This window comes from Lycorma delicatula, chromosome 12, assembly GCF_047948215.1.
Source record: "Lycorma delicatula isolate Av1 chromosome 12, ASM4794821v1, whole genome shotgun sequence".
NCBI lineage: Eukaryota > Metazoa > Arthropoda > Insecta > Hemiptera > Fulgoridae > Lycorma > Lycorma delicatula.
The window spans coordinates 66044484-66065503 of NC_134466.1; the positions used below are offsets into that span (position 1 = coordinate 66044484).

Here is a 21020-nt window from a genome sequence, read left to right on the forward strand (position 1 = left end):
TTTGGCTTCAGATTATTGAACAGTAATCCAGCCAAGGACAAGAATCTTTTATATAAATTCAACAGTAATTCGTTTTTAAACACGATCAAATCTTCAAAAGAAATACCAAAAATGAACTTGATTTCTTAACAAAATTTTCAATATGCTTATGAAATTTTATTTTACAATCAAACACAATAACAAAGTATACAAATTTTGCAAATCACCTCCATATACTCAATAAATTTTAATGAAAGATAAGCTGATGAGAGTACATCATGAAATGCATTTTCCAGTATTTAGTTCAAAAAAATTATTTTCATTACTGCCAGAAGTTATTTTCTTAAATGCTTTATCGACTGTAAATATTATTTCAGTCAGTGTATTTTATTTTTTCAGGTAAACCCATCGCGATTGTCTAGTGGTTAACTTGTCATCGCAAATCAGCTGATTTTAAAGTCAAGAGTTCTAAAGTTCAAATCCTAGTAAAAGCAGTTACTTTTATATGGATTTAAATACTAAATCATGGATACCAGTGTTATTTGGTGGTTGAGTTTCAATTAACCTTCTTAATACACATAATATTCATAATAATATAATGTTCATAATATAATATTCATAATCTTCTTATTACAGATAATGAGAACTTCATTCTTATTACACATCTCAGGAATGGTCGAACAAAAGTGATTATAAAGACGGAAAATTCAGGAAACCTTCATCATGCACCTATTGCATGGTCCACCTCATGAAGTAATTTTACTCCTGTAGTGTAGGCAACCATATATCACAGGTACGTAAATTCATCTTTAATAAAATATTGTGAAAATAAGATAATAACAAGTAATGTATAACATATTTTATGAATATTTTTTGCTGTTCATAAAACATGATTAAATATAATAACAATCATTAAAATAAATTTACTAATTTTTTTTTTATTTGCGATTACTAGTTTAATTTACAATTGGTCTATTTACTTACAAAATATTTTTAAAAACAAAAAAAAATAAAACATTGAAAAGTTAAAATCTAAACATTTTTTTTATAAAATACTAAAAGGCAGTTATTATTCAATATTATAATAAATTACAAGACTTTTCTGGTAATCATAGTGAATTTATTATAAATACCTCAAAATTAAATCCAAAAATGAAGAATATTAATAATAAATAGAGTTTAAACAGTTTTTCTCATATTTATAAAGCAGTTAGTGTATTTTTAATAACAAAATTTTAAAATAAAGACGAATAATGTAAAAATACTTAGCTCAAACTGTATACATATATACAGTGTTATATATATATAAAAGTGTGTATATATATATATATATATATATATATATATATATATATATATATATATATATATATATACACAGTATCAAACTTGAAATAAAAATTTCAAAAATAAAAAATACAAGTAGTCTATATCAAATTTTATAAAACATTGAATACAAAACTGTGAATAATAATAATAAACCATGGAAGTGGTTTTTATAACCAAATATTAAAAAAAAAAAAGAAGTATAATATATAAAACAATTATTATTATTATAACAGTAAAAATAAATAGATTTTTATTATATCAATATTTATGAAACAGTCAAAAAAATGGTTCCAAACCGAGTCCCGGTTCACCAAAACAATCTTTGCAGCCAAATGGTGGCATTTTTTCTCAGTTTGTTTTTTTTGCATATCCTAGTCTTTTCTTTTTAGCCTTAAAATTCAAGGGAAAATGAATTTTTTGTTGCTAAGGAACTTATAGTACTTTTCTTGGTTCAAGAAGAGCACTAATAACTTCTTCTCCGAAATGTATTAATTTCATTATGGACTGGTTTTTAAACATTAGGTAACTATTTTTCATTATTATATGTAATATAACTGCACAAGTAGAATTTTTTTTGCAAGGATAATATGCTAGAAGCTGATTGCTCTTAATAATCCCCCCCATATATTTGTTATAATTGACAACTGCAGCTGGTTTTGTAGTTATCTTTCCTCTTATGTTTGTTTCTTCTTGAGTTCTAACAACGTCTGATGACGCATAAGCCTTCCTCTGAAAACTGTTCGTAAACTTGGCTCTTTTATATTTCCTTATTTATCACTTCTGCTGGATTATCTTTTTGACTTTTCTGTAAAGTTCCTGTTACATATGTCTTGTTATCCAACATTGTAATAATTATTCATACATATGGAATGTCCCACATCCAGCTAATAAGACACTAACTTTTTAACGACTTTGTGCTGCTGACCTCAGGGTCATTTGCTCTGCATTATATCAGACATTGTACAACTAAGCCATCTGGCTGGGTTAACATATAAATTTTAATTTCATATCTATGTTTCTTATTGCCGGAAAAATAATCTTCTCACCAGAGAAGCACCGAGTCATTAAGACCCTCATTGTTTACTAGGATAGAATATGTCTGTCGTGTTTGTAAAAACTGCTCCAGTAGAGGCTCAATTTTGTGCAAAGGCTGTGGTAGCAGATCATTGTCAGGGGGATTAAAACTGACACAAAGGCAACACAAAATCAGCAAAAATCTGTTTCAGGATATGACTGAAGAGACAGTTAGAAAAAAGTTCATTTTATTTTTTCTCCAAAATCTTGATAGGTCAGGCATGTTTATAATACCGGTCATGTACAATAAAGCTAGGAATTTGGTGAAATCTTCATTTATATTTTTCCAAGATTTAATTATGATCGGAGAGAATCTGTCATTTGCGGTAATGTTTGTGCGTAATTGTTACTTTCCCTTATAATTAAATCAAACATATATTCGTTAACTAGTAATTTAAAATAATCGATAGGTCTAGTATGTTCTGGTTGAAGTTTTAGACCGTACACCAGTAAAATGTAAAATGAGTTGTCCACAGCTGTCTTCTTTCCAGTGAAATAGGTTTATAGGTACTAATGGTTGCTGTTGTGGTTGTTGAACTTCAACATTCTGATTAGCGTCAGGACCTGCAACTTCTATAGGACCTAAAACTGATGCTTGTACTGGGAGAGGAAGTACAAAAATACATCGCCTACCTGCTTCATTGTCATCTTCATCAGATGAAGCCTCACTACTCATAAAATAGTCAGCATCTTCATCAGTATCATCAGAAAAATCATCATACTTTTATATTTCTTGCAGTTCTATTGCGTATCATTTTACCTCTTCTCTTTTTCTATGGCTGGTATACAGGAAAGGGATCCGCAGGTATTGGAGCAGTTGAGGTTGATGGACCTGCCCTTGGTGACAGGGAGCGATCTTTTCTTTTCAACCCTCTACCTCATGACATTTCTAAAAATAAGAAAAATACTTGCATTAGTATTCCTTATAAAAGAAATACTAGTTACAACAAATATGATTATTTATAATATTATCCCTTATTGGGTTGAACTAATTTTTCCTAAACATTTTTTTTTCTTAATGCTTGCATGAATCACAGTAAGTATTTCATTTTTCACAAAAAAGTTTACTAATATAATTTGTACTAATAACATATTGTTTGCTTAGTGTAAAAACGTTTTTTTTTTATTTTGATGACATTTGGGGCTTTTACGCATGCACAAATTGATCAACTATTAAAATTGATTTATCACTTACTTTTTAATCTGTAATGTAAATTTTTAAAATTATATTATATGATAAAGTGTATAGTTTTGCGATAAATTTGATGTAGCATTTGTGGTTTTCTGATGAGAAAAGTGAAAATAAGATAGCAAAAGTAAAGTACTCATTCTTGTATATTGACTTACATGTTTGTTTATATAATAAATAAGAAACAAAGTAATAAAGTAGTAGACATATGTAACAAATTAGTAAGAAGAAAAACCTCTAGTTTCCACTTCAGTCATAAATCTATGTTTGAAAACGGTTTGAATGTTCAAATGAATAGATAAAAATAGTTGATCATAATAGTACTCAGAACCCACAAAAAGAAAAATATATACTAATGAAGTGGTCCTTGTAACATATACAATAACGAGAAGGTGACTAAACAAAAAAAAAAGACAGAAAAAAAAATTTGAACCTTTATTAGATGACCTCTACTGAGTATAAATAAGTATTTGTTTATGCTGATCATCTAATAATAAAGACCATTTCTTTCTCAAAATTTTGGTATCTTACTGGCCAAAGTTACTTCAAAGAGGATTTTTTGCCGATTTTAACATTCAACTATCCCTTAATGGGGCATATACATTGTTAGATTATTGAATATGTAAAATAATAAATTACACATATGCAAGTTCATATGCTGCAATCATGAAGATATACACATTCACAAAATTGAGTTAAAAATGTGGTACAGTGGAATTATATTCTGTGCACACGCAATATATTTATTGATAATTTCACACCCCACCCACCCAACCAAGTATAATATTCCACACTGGCACATTCATGCACTTATACTTAGTGCATCATGAGCTCAACAAGAAGTGCACAAAATTAGAATTTTATATAATAATACTACATGAACTATGTTATGCAGAATAACATATTACGACCTGAATTCTGCATTTTTTACAAAAATTTTCATGAATTACAATTTCATAATAAAAATTTTAGTGTAAAGTATAACTTTTAACATCTAATTTTTAAAAGGGCACCTTTCAACATTTTATACGTACTAATAATTCTTAATTACACTGTCTAAGATAGGTTCTTTATCCCAGAATTTTTATGAGTATCAGAGCCGTTGGCAAAATAGAATGTTTTTGGGTGACTACCTTCAAAATTTTAGTTCTACTAGCTTGTACAGACATACTGAATGTAATATACCGATTAGTATCTTTAAACATTAAAGAATACTCATTTGAGCGCTATTGATGAAAATTTATGCGTATTTTAAAAATATTAAATACGGACACACAGACCATACGTTTTTATGTACGTACAGTATTAAAAAAAAATTAAGTCTTATAAAACAATATAAATATCTGCTAGAACTTATGAGTTGAGACTGCAATAAGAAAATACATATATTATAAAATAATTTTATAAAATGTTAAAACTTACCTTGTTTAAGAATTTTCAAATTCTTGAAAATTGACTGCCCAGTCTGGTAAAAAATGGTTGAAGACCAGAACGATGTGAAATGTAGAGAAATCAAACACTAAATGAAGCGTAGAAGCAACAAAAATATAACTATGTAAGGCGAGCAGAATTTTACACAAGTACTGTTTTACAAACAAAGACCACGCAGACCCTGCGTACTCTGCATATTGCAACACTGCAACCATGCAATTGCTGCGTGGTACGCAAGCAATGTTTTAAAAAACACCCAGTACAGAATATTGAGGTATGTCTTGTCTCAATATTCTGTACTAGGTGGTTTATTTAATAGAATTTAAATATAATTTAATAGAACAGAGTAATACTATGAAACTTAAAAAGATTCATTTCAGTAAAGTAATATTATATTTTCTTATATATTTTAATATATATATATATATATGTATAAGAAAATTAAAAAAAAAATGTTTTCCTGTTTCCTGTTGAGCTTCTTGGAACTCTGAAAGCAACATTTATGTAATTACAGAAAAAGGGATATTATCACATGCATTAATATATTATAAAAAGCAAATGACAAACAATTATATAATAAAAATATAATGCTAACGGCATAAAAATAATGCATACCATACAAAGACTCCACCAAAAACAAGGATCCAAGTAGAAAAAATACCCCACTCAAAAAGTCGTAAAAGGGATTTTAGATGTGAAGCCAGAATAATAAAAGATTTTCTAAATACCAAATCCATAATTATTATACTATATTGATAGATATAGTATAGTTGTCGATAAACAACTTTAAGCACAAATTTTATATACTATGCATAACATGTTATATAATGTTATATAACATGTATGCATACATGTTATATAATATCTCTAACATGTTACCTAAATTATTATCTACACTAATTGCACTTTCATCTAAATCTTACTAATACAATATAAAAATTATAACATGACGTCATAATAAAAAGAAATATACCAATAGTAATAAAATAGATGCAATTACTAATATAGCCTTACAATTACATACACACTCATATTTGTTAATATGGACATTTTATCTCTTATATAATTAATTAGTAAACAGCATATCATTTTTGCAACTAATCAGTTATGCTATTATCATTAGAAACTAATTATTACTATCGCTAGAACAGCCGGCCAGTTTTGGTAAACATCTTCATAATGGCACACAGAGAAATGTACAAGCACACAGACACATTTAGATTTAATACATATAATAATGAAGACAGCCAAAAGCTTTATCTTTTGGATAACTTTAAACAAGAATTGAACAATTTATTCAGCTACACAGAAAAAATACTCAAACAAAAGATAAAAATAATTAAATAACTCATCTTATGTAATGAATTGAATAATAACATAAAAGTTCAATTTAAACTGGCTTTCAGGTTAAACATATCTGCATAGTATGGAGTCCAAACCTTGACTGAACAATATAAATAAATTTTAGTACTATTATAATTATACACTTAATGTACAATTAAAAAAAATGTTGAATCACCACAGACTGAAAAATTCATATACTTATAATAACAATCAACCAAAAAAAAAAAAATTAAAAACTCACTTGATCTGCCTCAATGAAAATTTTAAAATGCATGAAGTTGAAATTTTTAATGCTTTACATTTGAACTCCTGAATCCCAAACACTAGTATTTTTTACAAGGGATGTTCACAAATTAAGGAGTAGAGAAATAACAGTTCATTCAATGACAATGAAAGTTTTTGAGGGTCAAGTTGCCAATCTTGGGAACACATTTAATCGGTTACTCGATCATAATTAATCTAAACATAACCTCTTTTGTAGATTTCAGAATGTCCGTTCCACTTGAATGTATGCAGGAAGAGCAAAGTTCAATGGTAAGATTTTTGCTATCATAAACTGATTGTAATTTACTCAAGAATGATGAAACAGTATGATGAAAAGTGTTTAAACCACAGGAACGTGTACAAGTGGGTGGAACAGTTTAATTTGGGCAGAAGAAATGTGACTGATGTCCATCGCTCTGGAAGACCAGTTGCAGTATTGACTACTGAGCTGCAATATCATATAAATCTTATTCATGAAGACAGGTGAGTCAAAGTTTCCCAAATTGCTAGTTTGTGAAATATTAGTTTTGAAACCGCACATTCAATCATTCATGACATGCTGAATTATCGCAAAGCATGTACGAGATGGGTCCCAAAACAGTTGACTCAAGCCCATAAAGACACCTGGAAAAACGCTCGAGAAGTTGGGTTGGGAGGTATTGCCACATCCTCCTTACAGCTCAGACCTTGCCCCATCTGATTTTCATTTGTTCAGAGCCCGCTCAAAGACTTCTTACACGGTAAGAAGTTCGACAACAATGAAGCGGTCAAAAAACTGTACAGAAATGGTTCAAACAGTAAGGTAAAGACTCTATGCTGCAGGAATCAGAAAGCTCAGGGAACAGTGATGTCTAAATGTTACTGGAGAATATGTTGAAAAGTAGTGTAAGTTTCATTTCGAATAAACCTTTTTTTCTCTACATCAATTTGTCTTGTTAATTATTGAACGTCCCTCATATATATATTTGGCACCAGAGTGCCAGCACTTCAATTAAACAACTAAATTTACGTTTTGGGGGTGTAAAAAAATTACGCAATATGAGAATTTTCTTTAAGTGTATGGACTGAAATCAAACAGACAAGCAATTTGATTAAAGTTGTATTATGAAGAGAAAAATTTAATATCATTTGCTAGTTCTTGAAAATAAATTCATTTATTTATTTTTTTTAAATTAAAATTAATTCAGGACATTTATTTTGATTCTCTTTGCCAATAATTTATTTTTTTTATAATTTACTGAAAATTAAACTTTTAAGGTTGTACTCATTTATTTCTTTATAACAATAAAGATTTTCATTGAGGAACAAAGAGGAGAAGAAGGAGATTGTTAGTGGTTAGCCAGGTACCATCAGGTTAAAGCTGAGTAGAAGTATATTCCATTAGCACGAGGCTGATACAAAAAGTACCTATTTCACAATAAGAAAGTAACCCATAAAATTTTTAGAAAATTCTATATTTTCTTCTACATATCTTAGGTAATTTTCCATGTAATTGCCCTAAAAATTTAGGAAACTTGTACCAAATTTTTATACACTCTCATTTTCCTCATCTACTTCCAGTAGGTTATGAAACATACTATTAAGAATCATACTCATGAAGCATATACCTCCTACATCAGTGTCATGAAAAGGTGGAAATCACAGGATCAAGAGTGGATGATCAAAAAAATTCCCGTTTGAAAAATTCAGAATTAATGTTTGGCTAGCAGTATAGGTTATGTGCTGTAATAGAGAATGAGATCGTACTGGCAGCCAATAAGCCTCTGCTCTGCAATATTGAATCTATCAAGTCCACTATAATCACTTTATCGTTTCACAACACATTTACCGAGTCTTCTTTACTTCTTATGCTTTACTATATGATAAATATTAATAATGCAAAAATGTTCGTTAACCAAGATGAAAGCCAATCAATTCATTTATCATTATGGTTCTATCTCAGCATAAAACTTTTGATGAATTCATATATAGTCAGATTACGCTTCACATATTAGGGATTTTACATTTTATAATCTACTTTAAAAACATTTAGAAACAGCCACACAAACCTTCAACAGAAAAATCGCCTAAAAGACTGAAACTCAGAATTCATCAACAACAAAATTTTTAAAACTAACTGACCTTGAATTGGCCACTACCATTGGAAGATCACTTACCGATCTGTGTAGTAACAGTGAATCAAGTTTTACCTTTTATATGACACTCACATTACAAATGTATTATAATCACATTAATAACTAACTTACCACAGCTTCACCAGCATCCATAACAAGCACTCTATCAGAATCCATAATAGTGTTAAGTCTATGTGCGATAGTTAATACTGTACAACCACTAAATTTATTTCTAACAGTTTTCTGAATCAAAGAATCAGTACTGTAAAAAAAAAACATATATATTAACATATAAACTGAAGCATTTTACAACAGAAAACAAACCAAATTTTTAAATTAATAGAAACTTGGTAAAAGAATAAAGCCATTATTCAGAAAGTTATTGACCTGACAACGAAAATACAAGATTTTTTAGCATTTTTTTTATTTTTCAACATAGTTACCTAGCAATTCATTATACTTACACCAATGACTTTCCAACTTTTAAATACCCTCAGTATAATGGGATTTGTCCATTATTAAATAAATGGTTGACTCAGATTTACCTCACACCTGAAGTGAATCTTTATCAAGTGAACCGTTTCTTCAGGTGGGAAGAGGAAAGCCTTGGAAAGTAATTCTTGGGAGCCTTAGGGAAGAACTCATTGGGAGCCAAATCTGGTGCATATGAAGACACTTTGAAGCATAGCTCATGGAGTTTTTGTAACAATAACCTGAGGGGTGTATGCAGGCACATTATCATGATGAAAGAACATTTTATTTTTAGCAAGATGTGGATGTTTAGCCTGAATAGTACCCTACAGTTGTGGCGGTAGTAAAGTGTAATATTCCCTGTTGATGCTCCTGCCTTTTTTCAAGTAGTCTATAAGCAATACACCACAATAATCCCAAAAAAACCATATCCACGACTTTGCCTAGTAATGGAACGGTTTTCGCTTTCTTTGGTGCACTTTCACATGCTTTCACTGAATGTTTAATTAATTAATTCTAATAGAATTTTTAACTAATTAAAATAATCAATCAATTAATTACAATATAATAGCCATTGTAGGTTATTATTTCATTATAAAGTGTTTAATAGATAACATGCTATAGTAAATTATTAGGTATTGCTATTTGTAATTATTTAAACACATGATTACAAAGAAAAAATTTAAAAATTTTCTTTTTTTCTCATAGTTATTTAAAATTAAAAAAATGGTGAGCCTCAATTAAGACTCTGTGTGTGCACACTTTATAAACCTGTTTTAACAATTCATGGAACACCTTGGGTAATGAGTAAACATCAAGGGTAATATTCTGGAAAATAAGATGCAAACAGCAGTAAAAATCATCCATCATAAAATTGATTCCCATCAAAAAACAGATTAAAAGAAATCCGATTGCGTTTTTTTGTGTTCTGTTGACACTTATTAGTGTCTAATGATTAGCGATTGACGATATTATCTTAAAACAAAGATCGATTAGGAATGTTTAATAGAAAAATATTTATACCTGTAGATCATCTTAGTACTTACTGTGGGTCAACATTTGCAGTAGCTTCGTCCATCACAAGTATTTTATTATTCCTAACGATAGCTCTAGCAAGACAAATCAACTGACGTTGACCAACACTAAAATTACTTCCACCACCTTTAAGATCTATTTGAAGATCATACTCTTCTGTTGAAAAATTTTTTAATTCTACCTAAATTAAAAAAAATAATAAAATAAATTACTTGTTTAATGTACTTGAATTTTAATCCTTCGAAAGGAAAAACTACAATACTATAATAATTTGAAACTGTTGACAACAAAGTATGTAAAACTTTTATTGAATAATAAGTTATTTAGAAACATCAGCATAAGCTTTTGTTATTAACATACTTACATCAGCAAGTACCAAATTTGATAGAGGATTAACAATAATTATCTAGATTCAGGAATGGTTTCAGGAATGTCAATGATTTCATGGAATTCAGGAATTGCAAAAGGTTTTTTGCCATTACATTCCAGGCATTCTTTTTTATATGTTTTTAGGAAAACAGCAAACAATTTTTACGTTGGGTGTCCAAAAAGTTTATCCACAATTACAAAAAGACTATTACAGTTACAGTTGTGCAGCAAGTGTTTCTACATAGCCCTTCGTACATAGCCGTCGTGCATCTCATGAACTAGGGATTCCCTGGTCAACAGTGCATGAAATTTTACACAAGAAACTAGTTTGCACACATATAAAGTTCAGATACTGCAATACTAAAACAAGATATTCAGATACTGTAATAAATGAAACAATATAATAGTAAAAATATATGTCTACAATTTAGGAGTGTAAGGAAAAGTCTAGAAAAAGGAAAATCTAAATAATGAGACTTTCAAAGAAAATTATACAAAAATTATGCTACTCGTAAATTTACAATTCCTTATTATATGTATATCTAATGCATTGTAAATCTACTTTTAATACATTATATATACAAATCTTAATCAAATTTCACTGACATTTACTGTTTCCTTTCATATACACTTAGACTGTAAAACTTCAAATTAAACTGACCGGATTAAATAAATATAAAAAAGGAATATTATTTTCTACTAGTATGATAAATCCAAAATTACACACCGAAGTTTTGCAGAAATAATTTTGAAAATATTTAGTAATACATATAAAAATAGGAAAAGTTTTATCTACATTATAAAAATGATTACCCATTTTTAAAACTGATTTTTAAACTGCTACACCAACATGCCATAAAACTAATAAACGACATAGTTAAATAGTTTAGCTTTTGAATAATTAATTTTTTTCATATAACACAGATCTATGATTATGTGTTGTTAATCAATAGTACTGTTTTACATCCAAAAGGCTTTGTTAAAATTGTTGATTAAAAAAAAAAAAAACACATACAGAGTGTTACGGGATGTATTAGTTGAACTTCAGGAACTGATTCAGGACACCAAAATGAGCAAAAAAGTTCTATCAACTAAAAGTCCTATTTTGCTTTTGTGATTTTCAACAAAAAAAATATTTCTCAGGAAGTTAAACCTACTTAAATTAAATTTGGCAGATCTAAGACTAGAATCTTACTCTATTAAATAAAAAATTCTGAAACTGTCACCTTCAAAAATGTTAAATTGGCGGCCATCTTAATTTTTTAATCTTCTATATCTTTGTAATTATTAATTTGATCAAATTTTACTTTCACAAAATTTATTAAGCATTTTATTTTGAACAAAATGACATTATTGACATCATTTTTATTATATTTACTGGAGGGAATAAAAACAGGCAAAAACTTTTCAGCTTGCATTTTGGTGCGCAAGTGTACTGCCAGGCTTTTTGCTCATTTTGGTATCGTGAATCAGTTCCTTAACCATACTGGAACACTCTCTATATTTGTTGTTTTAAGTTGTCTAAAAATGTTTCTACAGGAGTCCCTGACTCCTAATAACCTAACAATTTTAATTGATGATAAATTATTTAACGGATAATTTCTGAATTATGAGCAATTTTAAAAGATTAGCACTTGGAATGTTACTGAATACATACTCCAATTAGAATCAAATCCATTATCCACTGATATCACTGTTAATATAAATCAACCCTTAACATTATATACAAAACTATGTGCTCAATTGATTTTGGTGATGTATAATCATCAATATAAATATAAAAAACAGTTTTGTACTTTTCAAATGTTTTAGTTAACTTTTATAAAATTAATAAACATACTAAAATGTATATTTATTAGAATAATAAACAATTTTTTTTTAAATGGAAAACTAAAAAGATTAAATTGCCTGTGAAATTTTATTGTAAAAAAAGATAATAACTGATTTAATATTAGGTGTTTGTTAAATAATGTTACTGATACAACACCTTTATATGTATTACAATTTTAATTCTCGTCCTGTTCTATATAGTTCCCATTTGCACTAACAAATTGATATAATCTTGTCTTCCACTGGTTGAAGGCATGAAGAAGATTAATTTTTTGTCAGCTGTTTCACATTCTCTTCTTTATTAAACCAACTTATTCAAAATGTTTATTTAAAAACAGAGGTGTGTTTCTTAAGAGTAAAGAAAAAAGTTGCTAAATCTGGCGAATAATGAGGATGGTCCAGTATAATAATGTGTTTGTTGATCAGAAACTGTTTCACAGAAAGTGCTATGTAAGAAATGACATACTAAAATATTTGGTGACCTTGCAGGTTAAATCGTATTGGAAACATGATATTTCAGAAAAGCTTATAAAACAGTACATTTTCACACATTGGATTGAACTCTGTTCTGCTGAAATCATAGAGGTTATGCTTCATATTGTTGAAAGCATAGTAATCATGTGGCCTTTATCATTAAAAAAATAAATAAATAAATATGCTCCAATAATTCTTTTTAATGACTATACAACACTCAATTTTTCATTGTGTAATGGTCGATTAGTGTTAAAAGCATGGATTTCCCCCCATTCCAATTGTAAAATTTTGTTTATAAAGATAAAAATTTAGAAGAATGTGAGTTTCATCAGACAACCCAAGAAAATCGAATGAGTTCATCAATCAGTTCATTGTGAAAACATTTTAGCAAAAATAACTTTTTCATTAAAAATACCTATTTTCAATTCCTGGACCATTTAAATCTTGTATGGGTGAAATTTCAAATTAACATTTTACCTAAGTTTGTCGAGATACTAATGACACAGCATGTCATCAGCAGAATGCTGTGGATTTTGTAAGAATGAGGTTTTGGTTGTTTTGAGAGTTCCTGGTTTTTCAACATGTCTACAATGGTTCTTTCTCAAAACTGAACGACATAGCTTTAAAATTTTCAAACAAAGTCTTTATAATGACTGTGAACTGATTGTACTAAATCATGTGCCAAAGCTTAAAGTAAATATTAATACTGCTCCGTAAATGTCAAATTTTTGTTATTTTTTTCTACCACACATACACAATTCTTGACTAATGCACCACTGTGACTGAATATTACTGACAGGGAAACAAAATGAACTCTTAGTAATATTGTCAATTCTATTACTGTTTACAATGATTGGTTCATTATTGTACTGCCATTATTATTCCTTGAGACGTGAAGTTAACACAAAATTTAACAACAGTACGCTTATTCACCGAGTTATAGCTACATTACATTACTGTCTTACTATTTAATAAAAAGGGTAGAGAAATATTAACTCTGAATTGTACTATTCTTATTGTATAATATATATTTCTCAATTAAATATAATTAATTAGTAAACAACATATTCAATTCAGAAATGTGACCACTATATCATAACTTTTCATATTTCTGCAGTGCAATTTAGGCCTTGTATAACACTAGTTAATTAATACTGATAAAAGTAATTTGAGATAACCGCAAACATACTTTATAGTCCTTAATTATAGCCAACATTTCTTTCTGTAATTTTAATACATGAGTTTACATACTAGAACATACCATAAAAAAATTAAACTTACTTCATCTAGAGCTTGCCATAATACGTAATCCGGATACTTTTCAAAAGGATCCAAATTGTGCCTCATTGTACCTGAATATATTACTGGATCTTGGGGAATAATCGATATGTGCGAACGCAAACATTCTAAAGTAAGTGTTTTTGTATCAATTCCATCAATCAATATTTGTCCTGTAATATCTGTCATTCTGAATAGTGCCTGAACTAATGATGATTTACCTGCCCCAGTTCTACCAACTATACCGACCTACATCAAAATAAATATTAAAAAATTACAGTAATCATCTCAAATATAAAAATTATAAGTGTAAAAAAATAAGTACCAAGAAAATATATCAGATTTTGAGAATTTAAATACAATAAAAACAAACAGAAAGCTAATTGAAGGAGAAATAAACAGATACTAATTTTAGGGTAAAAGTAAGTAAAACAAACACTCTTTGTTAGCAACACTCTTAAAAGTTGGCTAAAAATAAACTCAAATACTATTACCTTTTCATGTGGTTTAATTTCGATGCATATGTTTTTCAATACAGGAGAATCACTATTTGAATAATATAAACAGAGGCGATTGATTTCAATTTTACCTTCTGTAGGCCAATTATCAATATCATCTTTTCCCTTTTTAGAACCTGAAAATTAGATAGTAAAAATTACTAACAAAAGAAGAGTAATTTATATTTATAAAAAATACTTGCCTTTACAGTTAACTAGATCAAAGATGCTAGGGGCAACCTTTACACACTCAAGTTGAACTAGTCTTCTTTTTTTTGTTTAGCCTCTAGAACCACCATAAGGTATTACTTCAGCGTATGAATGATGATATGTATGAATGTAAATGAAGTGTAGTCTTGTACAGCCTCAGGTCGACCATTCCTGAGATGTGTGGTTAATTGGAACCCAAACACCAAAGAACATTGGTATCCACGACCTAGTATTCAAATTTGTATAAAAGTAATTGCCTAAAAAACTGTACAAAAGTAAGCTGAACAAGTCTGAGCAGTGCTTATTAACAGAACTGCTGCAGTCAAAATAATGACATAACAAAAATTCAAATTTAATTAAAAGTAATTTGATATAATAAGTTATAAATTTTGTAACAAAGAATCTGTTTAAGCTCTATGCTTATTAAAAAGGGAGAGCATGTCCAAATATTACATGGAAGATTCTAGATTTGAATCACCTGAACTGTTCCGGGTCTGTTAAGTTTGGCATCTCACATACTTAAAAAATACTAGTTGTCTATAAGTTTCTATAGAGAATAAAAATCCATAACAGCAGATAATAAATAACCAATATAGAATTAGCAATCAACAATCCACAAACAGTTGAAAATTATGTATTATTGGGAAAAATATTTCTCTCACATGCTGCTGTCAAATAATTTGCCGCCTTGGATTAATAGCTCGGTTGCGTTTAAAATATTCCAAGTATTATTTTATTTGCTGGCTCATTGAAATAAATAAAAGTCTGTTTTGATTGTATCCCAAATTATTTTTATTATAATATTCAACTTACGCTTAATATATGTAATGTTGTTATAAATTAATTATACAGGACTGTTAAATACATGTCAAGTCTCTGATGGCTGGTACTAGACTGATCTACCACATTAATAAAACTCATTAAATAAGAGCAACAAAAAGTGAGAATTTATTTAAAGAGATTTAAATTTTGAAGAGAAACCTGAGTCTTAACACTGCAATCATTCAAGCATATGACTAGATCAATAATTGAAATATGGGGTTGAAAAATGTTATGTTCTCCAGAGAACCTGTAAAGTACAATACAAAAGTAAATGTGTGGTACAGTTTAATCAATGACCGCATAATTTGATCTTATTCTTTCAAAATCCATTAACCTTTTAGCTCGTAAATGCTTTGAATGCTTGAGAATTATATCTTCCTGCAGCTAGAAAATTTCTAGTCAGCCATTTTTTCCATCAAGATATTGCTCCACCTCATTGGGCCAACTTTGTTTGCCACGAATTTATGACAAGTTCCCTGGTTGCTGGATTTATTATGAGGGCTCATCTTTTGACCTCAAAGATAGCTGGACATAACACCTTAAAACTACTTCCTTTGGCAGTTCATATCTACAAGATTAAAATCATCAATCTTGCTGTATTTAAGGCAAGAATTCAAACTGAACTCTACATGCAGACATGTTCCAACGTGCCTGGCAAGAGCTAGGTTATTGTTTGAACATTCTGCGCTAATATAAAGATTTGTATTGAATTTTTGTGACTTACGGCAAAATTTATATATTTTCTCTGTAATATCATTAATGTTATGTTTAATCTTACTAAAAACAATTTTATACAATTCCATATTTTACAGATAATTTATGAATATTTCATCTATACATTTTAAGTTTTATTTACAAATAAACTTTTCATCATATCTAAAGAAGTAGGGTGACTGAGTGGATATAGTTATATTTTCAGGAATAAGTGACTATTTAGCAAAGATAAATTCACAAAATATTCAGAATAATAAACATACTGATAAGTCAATTAATAATTTATTAATGTTAATATTCAAAATTTATATTTATAAACTCTAAGCAATGATCTGGACTGACAATTTTTGTATCTTGAAAATTCATTGAGATTTCTGAAGCAGGTCTGGGAGAAATATGTTAAACGTGAATACACATAAACATAATATACATTAGATAATGATGACAAGCATATTATGTTATTAAAACACTTCACAACATAGCAACTGAACCAGAGAAAATAAAAGAAATAATCAATTGAATAGTTTGATGAAAAGCAGATTCCAGGTCAGATAATTAAAAAAAAACATGAGGATTTTCAGGTACTAATTTAACCCAATCACTTTTGCCACCATAATTATCACTACCAGTTTAATCTACACAGAAATTATCGCAAAGTACTAATCTATTTTAAAAATCCATCACTAGATATAACAAAATCCTAAACTGTCATCATTAAACAATGAATTATAATTATTGTTACTGCCACAATTCACCTTGTTAAATTCACAATAACATTATTACTGTGAGAAATGGATCACTTGTTTTCAATCAAAAAACTAAACTATTAAAAATATTATAAGAGAGAGTTGTCAACAAAGACATTGTGTTTATCAACAGTTGTCATTCTTGTGTTTGTTGACAGCTGTCAACAAATACAAAATAGTGGCATAGTTTACATATATGGTGATGATATACTAACAAACAAGGACAAAGTCAACCAGTTGAGTTCTACCAACTGATGAATGAATAATCATATCACAATAATGTTATCAGCAACATAAAAAATAAATCGAAAATAAAAGATAAATTTTCTATTTAAACTGAACATTTTCCACCAGAAAATAAAAATAACTTAAAACACTATACTAAAAACAGAGTTATAAATTCCCAACTGGTGGTAAATCATTAAGTGGTCTTCAAAAGGATAATAGAGTGGAGCATCAAGTATCCAAACACCAATTTTCCAGATATCCATCCAGAAGTTACATCCGCACAAGGTAATCAAAAAAAAAAAAAAAAAAAATGAATATACAATTTAAAAAAATGTAAAATGCTATTCAAATAAAGCTTTGCTTCAATAGGAAATATATTTTTATCAACCTTTGTTTTCATTAGGTTTTTTAACTGTCTTTTTTGCAAATCATATAATACAAAAGATAAATTCCAGCCCGTGCTAATTATAAAATTAACTTCTGAAAAGATTGATGGAAATATTACTTAGTCAAGCATGAACTGTGAAGTAATGATGTTTTTATTCTATTGCAAATATGCAGTAGGTTAAACCAAACCTCTAATTTGAATTTGGTTATTCACTTGGAAGTGTTGCATATTCTAATACGTTTTCATTATGTCCTATTACTGTATTCTTTAGCTAATCAAGTTACATAACTTTATACAGAGTAAGCGGCATAATATTTATGGTGTCATGATGAAATCACACAATTTCGCTCATTGGGATATACTAAGCCTATACTGTTAATCCTCTAATTCACCAATCCTACGTCTCAAATGTATAACTACTTTAAATTTAGTGCTGTTAACATTTATTCTATTGAACATACTGTAATTTTTTTGTACTTTTTAAGTAATTATATTCTTTTATAACATACAGTAACTTAAGTCAATACATCATTTTTTATAAGTTTTTTTTATTCAGTAGGGTAAATTTTAATTTCTTTCAGATAATTTTTATAAATTGTGATTCTTTTATTAGCAAATTTCTTCTCAATAAATTTTTTTTAAAACATATTTCTATATCTGTTTTTCATTACATTGTACATATGGTTAGACTATCTTTTTAATTTTACTAAAATACATTTCTTTTTTTTTCATTTTTATCTTTTTATTAATCATGATACCCATTAAACATTAGAGTAGCCAGTCTGTATGATAAACCTTCTTTAATTTTCCAATTATCTGGATTTGGCCTTGCAAAGATCAATCCAGCAATCCAGATTAATCCATATTCCACTGTATATTGCATTTTAATGAAATACTTAGATTTTTTAAAAATTAAAAAAAAAATTTACATAGTTATTTTATAATTATCATTATCATGTAAACTATTGTATATTTTCTTGGAAATATACTCTTTTTTATCATTTTGATCAAAATACTATTATTGCAATTGTTTTTTTTATCAGTACTTAATAAAATTTTGTTTTTTTACTTGTGTCAATATTATTAACTTTTTTTTTTGTCTTCAGTCATTTGACTGGTTTGATGCAGCTCTCCAAGATTCCCTATCTAGTGCTAGTCGTTTCATTTCAGTATACCCTCTACATCCTACATCCCCAACAATTTGTTTTACATATTCCAAACGTGGCCTGCCTACACAATTTTTTCCTTCTACCTGTCCTTCCAATATTAAAGCGACTATTCCAGGATGCCTTACTATGTGGCCAATAAGTCTGTCTCTTCTTTTAACTATATTTTTCCACATGCTTCTTTCTTCATCTATTTGTCGCAATACCTCTTCATTTGTCACTTTATCCACCCATCTGATTTTTAACATCTCCTATAGCACCGCATTTGAAAAGCTTCTAATCTTTTCTTCTCAGATACTCAGATTATTCAAGTTTCACTTCTATATAAAGCGACACTCCAAACATATACTTTCAAAAATCTTTTCCTGACATTTAAATTAATTTTTGACGTAAACAAATTATATTTCTTACTGAAGGCTCATTTCGCTGGTGCTATTTGGCATTTTATATCGCTCCTGCTTCGTCCATCTTTAGTAATTCTACTTCCCAAATAACAAAATTCTTCTACCTCCATAATCTTTTCTCCTCCTATTTTCACATTCAGTGGTCCATCTTTGTTATTTCTACTACATTTCATTACTTTTGTTTTGTTCTTGTCTATTTTCATGCGATAGTTCTGGCGTAGGACTTCATCTATGCCGTTCATTGTTTCTTCTAAATCCATTTTACTCTCAGCTAGAATTAATATATCATCAGCAAATTGTAGCATCTTTATCTTTTCACCTTGTACTGTTACTCCGAATCTAAATTGTTCTTTAACATCATTAACTGCTAGTTCCATGTAAAGATTAAAAAGTAACGGAGATAGAGAACATCCTTGTCGGACTCCCTTTCTTATTACGGCTTCTTTCTTATGTTCTTCTATTATTACTGTTGCTGTTTGGTTCCTGTACATGATAGCAATTGTTCTTTTATCTCTGTATTTGAACCCTAATTTTTTAAAATGCTGAACATTTTATTCCAGTCTACGTTATCGAATGCCTTTTCTAAGTCTATAAACACCAAGTATATTGGTTTGTTTTTCTTTAATCTTCCTTCTACTATTAATCTGAGGCCTAAAATTGCTTCCCTTGTCCCTATACTTTTCCTGAAACCAAATTGGTCTTCTCCTAACACTTCTTCCACTCTCCTCTCAATTCTTCTGTATAGAATTCCAGTTAAGATTTTTGATGCACGACTAGTTAAACTAATTGTTCTGTATTCTTCACATTTATCTGTCACTGCTTTCTTTGGTATCATGACTATAACACTTTTTTTGAAGTATGATGGAAATTCCCCTTTCTCATAAATATTACACACCAGTTTGTATAATCTATCAATCGCTTTCTCTCCTGCACTGCACAGTAATTCTACAGGTATTCCGTCTATTCCAGGAGCCTTTCTGCCATTTAAATCTTTTAATGCTCTCTTAAATTCAGATCTCAGTATTGTTTCTCCCATTTCATCCTCGTCAACTTCCTCTTCTTCCTCTATAACACTATTTTCTAATTCATTTCCTCCGTATAACTCTTCAATATATTCCAACCATCTATCAACTTTACCTTTCGTATTATATATTGGTGTACCATCTTTGTTTAACACATTATTAGATTTATGTACCCCAAAATTTTTCTTAACTTTCTTGTATGCTCCGTCTATTTTACCAATGTTCATTTCTCTTTCCACTTCTGAACACTTTTCTTTAATCCACTCTTCTTTCACCAGTTTGCACTTCCTGTTTATAGCATTTCTTAATTGCCGATAGTTCCTTTTACTTTCTTCATCACTAGCATTCTTATATTTTCTACGTTCATCCATCAGCTGCAATATATCGTCTGAAACCCAAGGTTTTCTACCGGTTCTCTTTATTCCGCCTAAGTTTGCTTCTGCTGATTTAAGAATTTCCTTTTTAACATTCTCCCATTCTTCTTCTACATTTTCTACCTTATCTTTTTTACTCAGACCTCTTGCGATGTCCTCCTCAAAAATCTTCTTTACCTCCTCTTCCTCAAGCTTCTCTAAATTCCACCGATTCATCTGACACCTTTTCTTCAGGCTTTGAAACCCCAATCTACATTTCATTATCACC

General features: G+C 29.1%; 1 protein-coding gene and 1 long non-coding RNA gene across 2 annotated transcripts in view; one reads left to right on the forward strand and one right to left on the reverse strand.

Annotated features, from left to right (window-relative positions):
* The window catches only part of LOC142333218 (uncharacterized), a 131456-nt gene extending 123984 nt beyond the window's left edge, over positions 1-7472 (forward strand). Inside the window, exons 2-3 of the long non-coding RNA XR_012758556.1 lie at positions 616-772; positions 6828-7472. This is a non-coding gene — a long non-coding RNA (uncharacterized LOC142333218). The remainder of the gene's footprint in view (positions 1-615; positions 773-6827) is intronic.
* LOC142333215 (ATP-binding cassette sub-family C member 4-like) overlaps positions 1-21020 on the reverse strand; it is a 112484-nt gene that overhangs the window by 3838 nt on the left and 87626 nt on the right. Inside the window, exons 24-27 of the mRNA XM_075380197.1 lie at positions 14676-14815; positions 14185-14430; positions 10242-10411; positions 8857-8986 (exon numbers count right to left, since the gene is read on the reverse strand). Of these exons, the coding sequence (XP_075236312.1) occupies positions 8857-8986; positions 10242-10411; positions 14185-14430; positions 14676-14815 (686 nt within the window). The remainder of the gene's footprint in view (positions 1-8856; positions 8987-10241; positions 10412-14184; positions 14431-14675; positions 14816-21020) is intronic.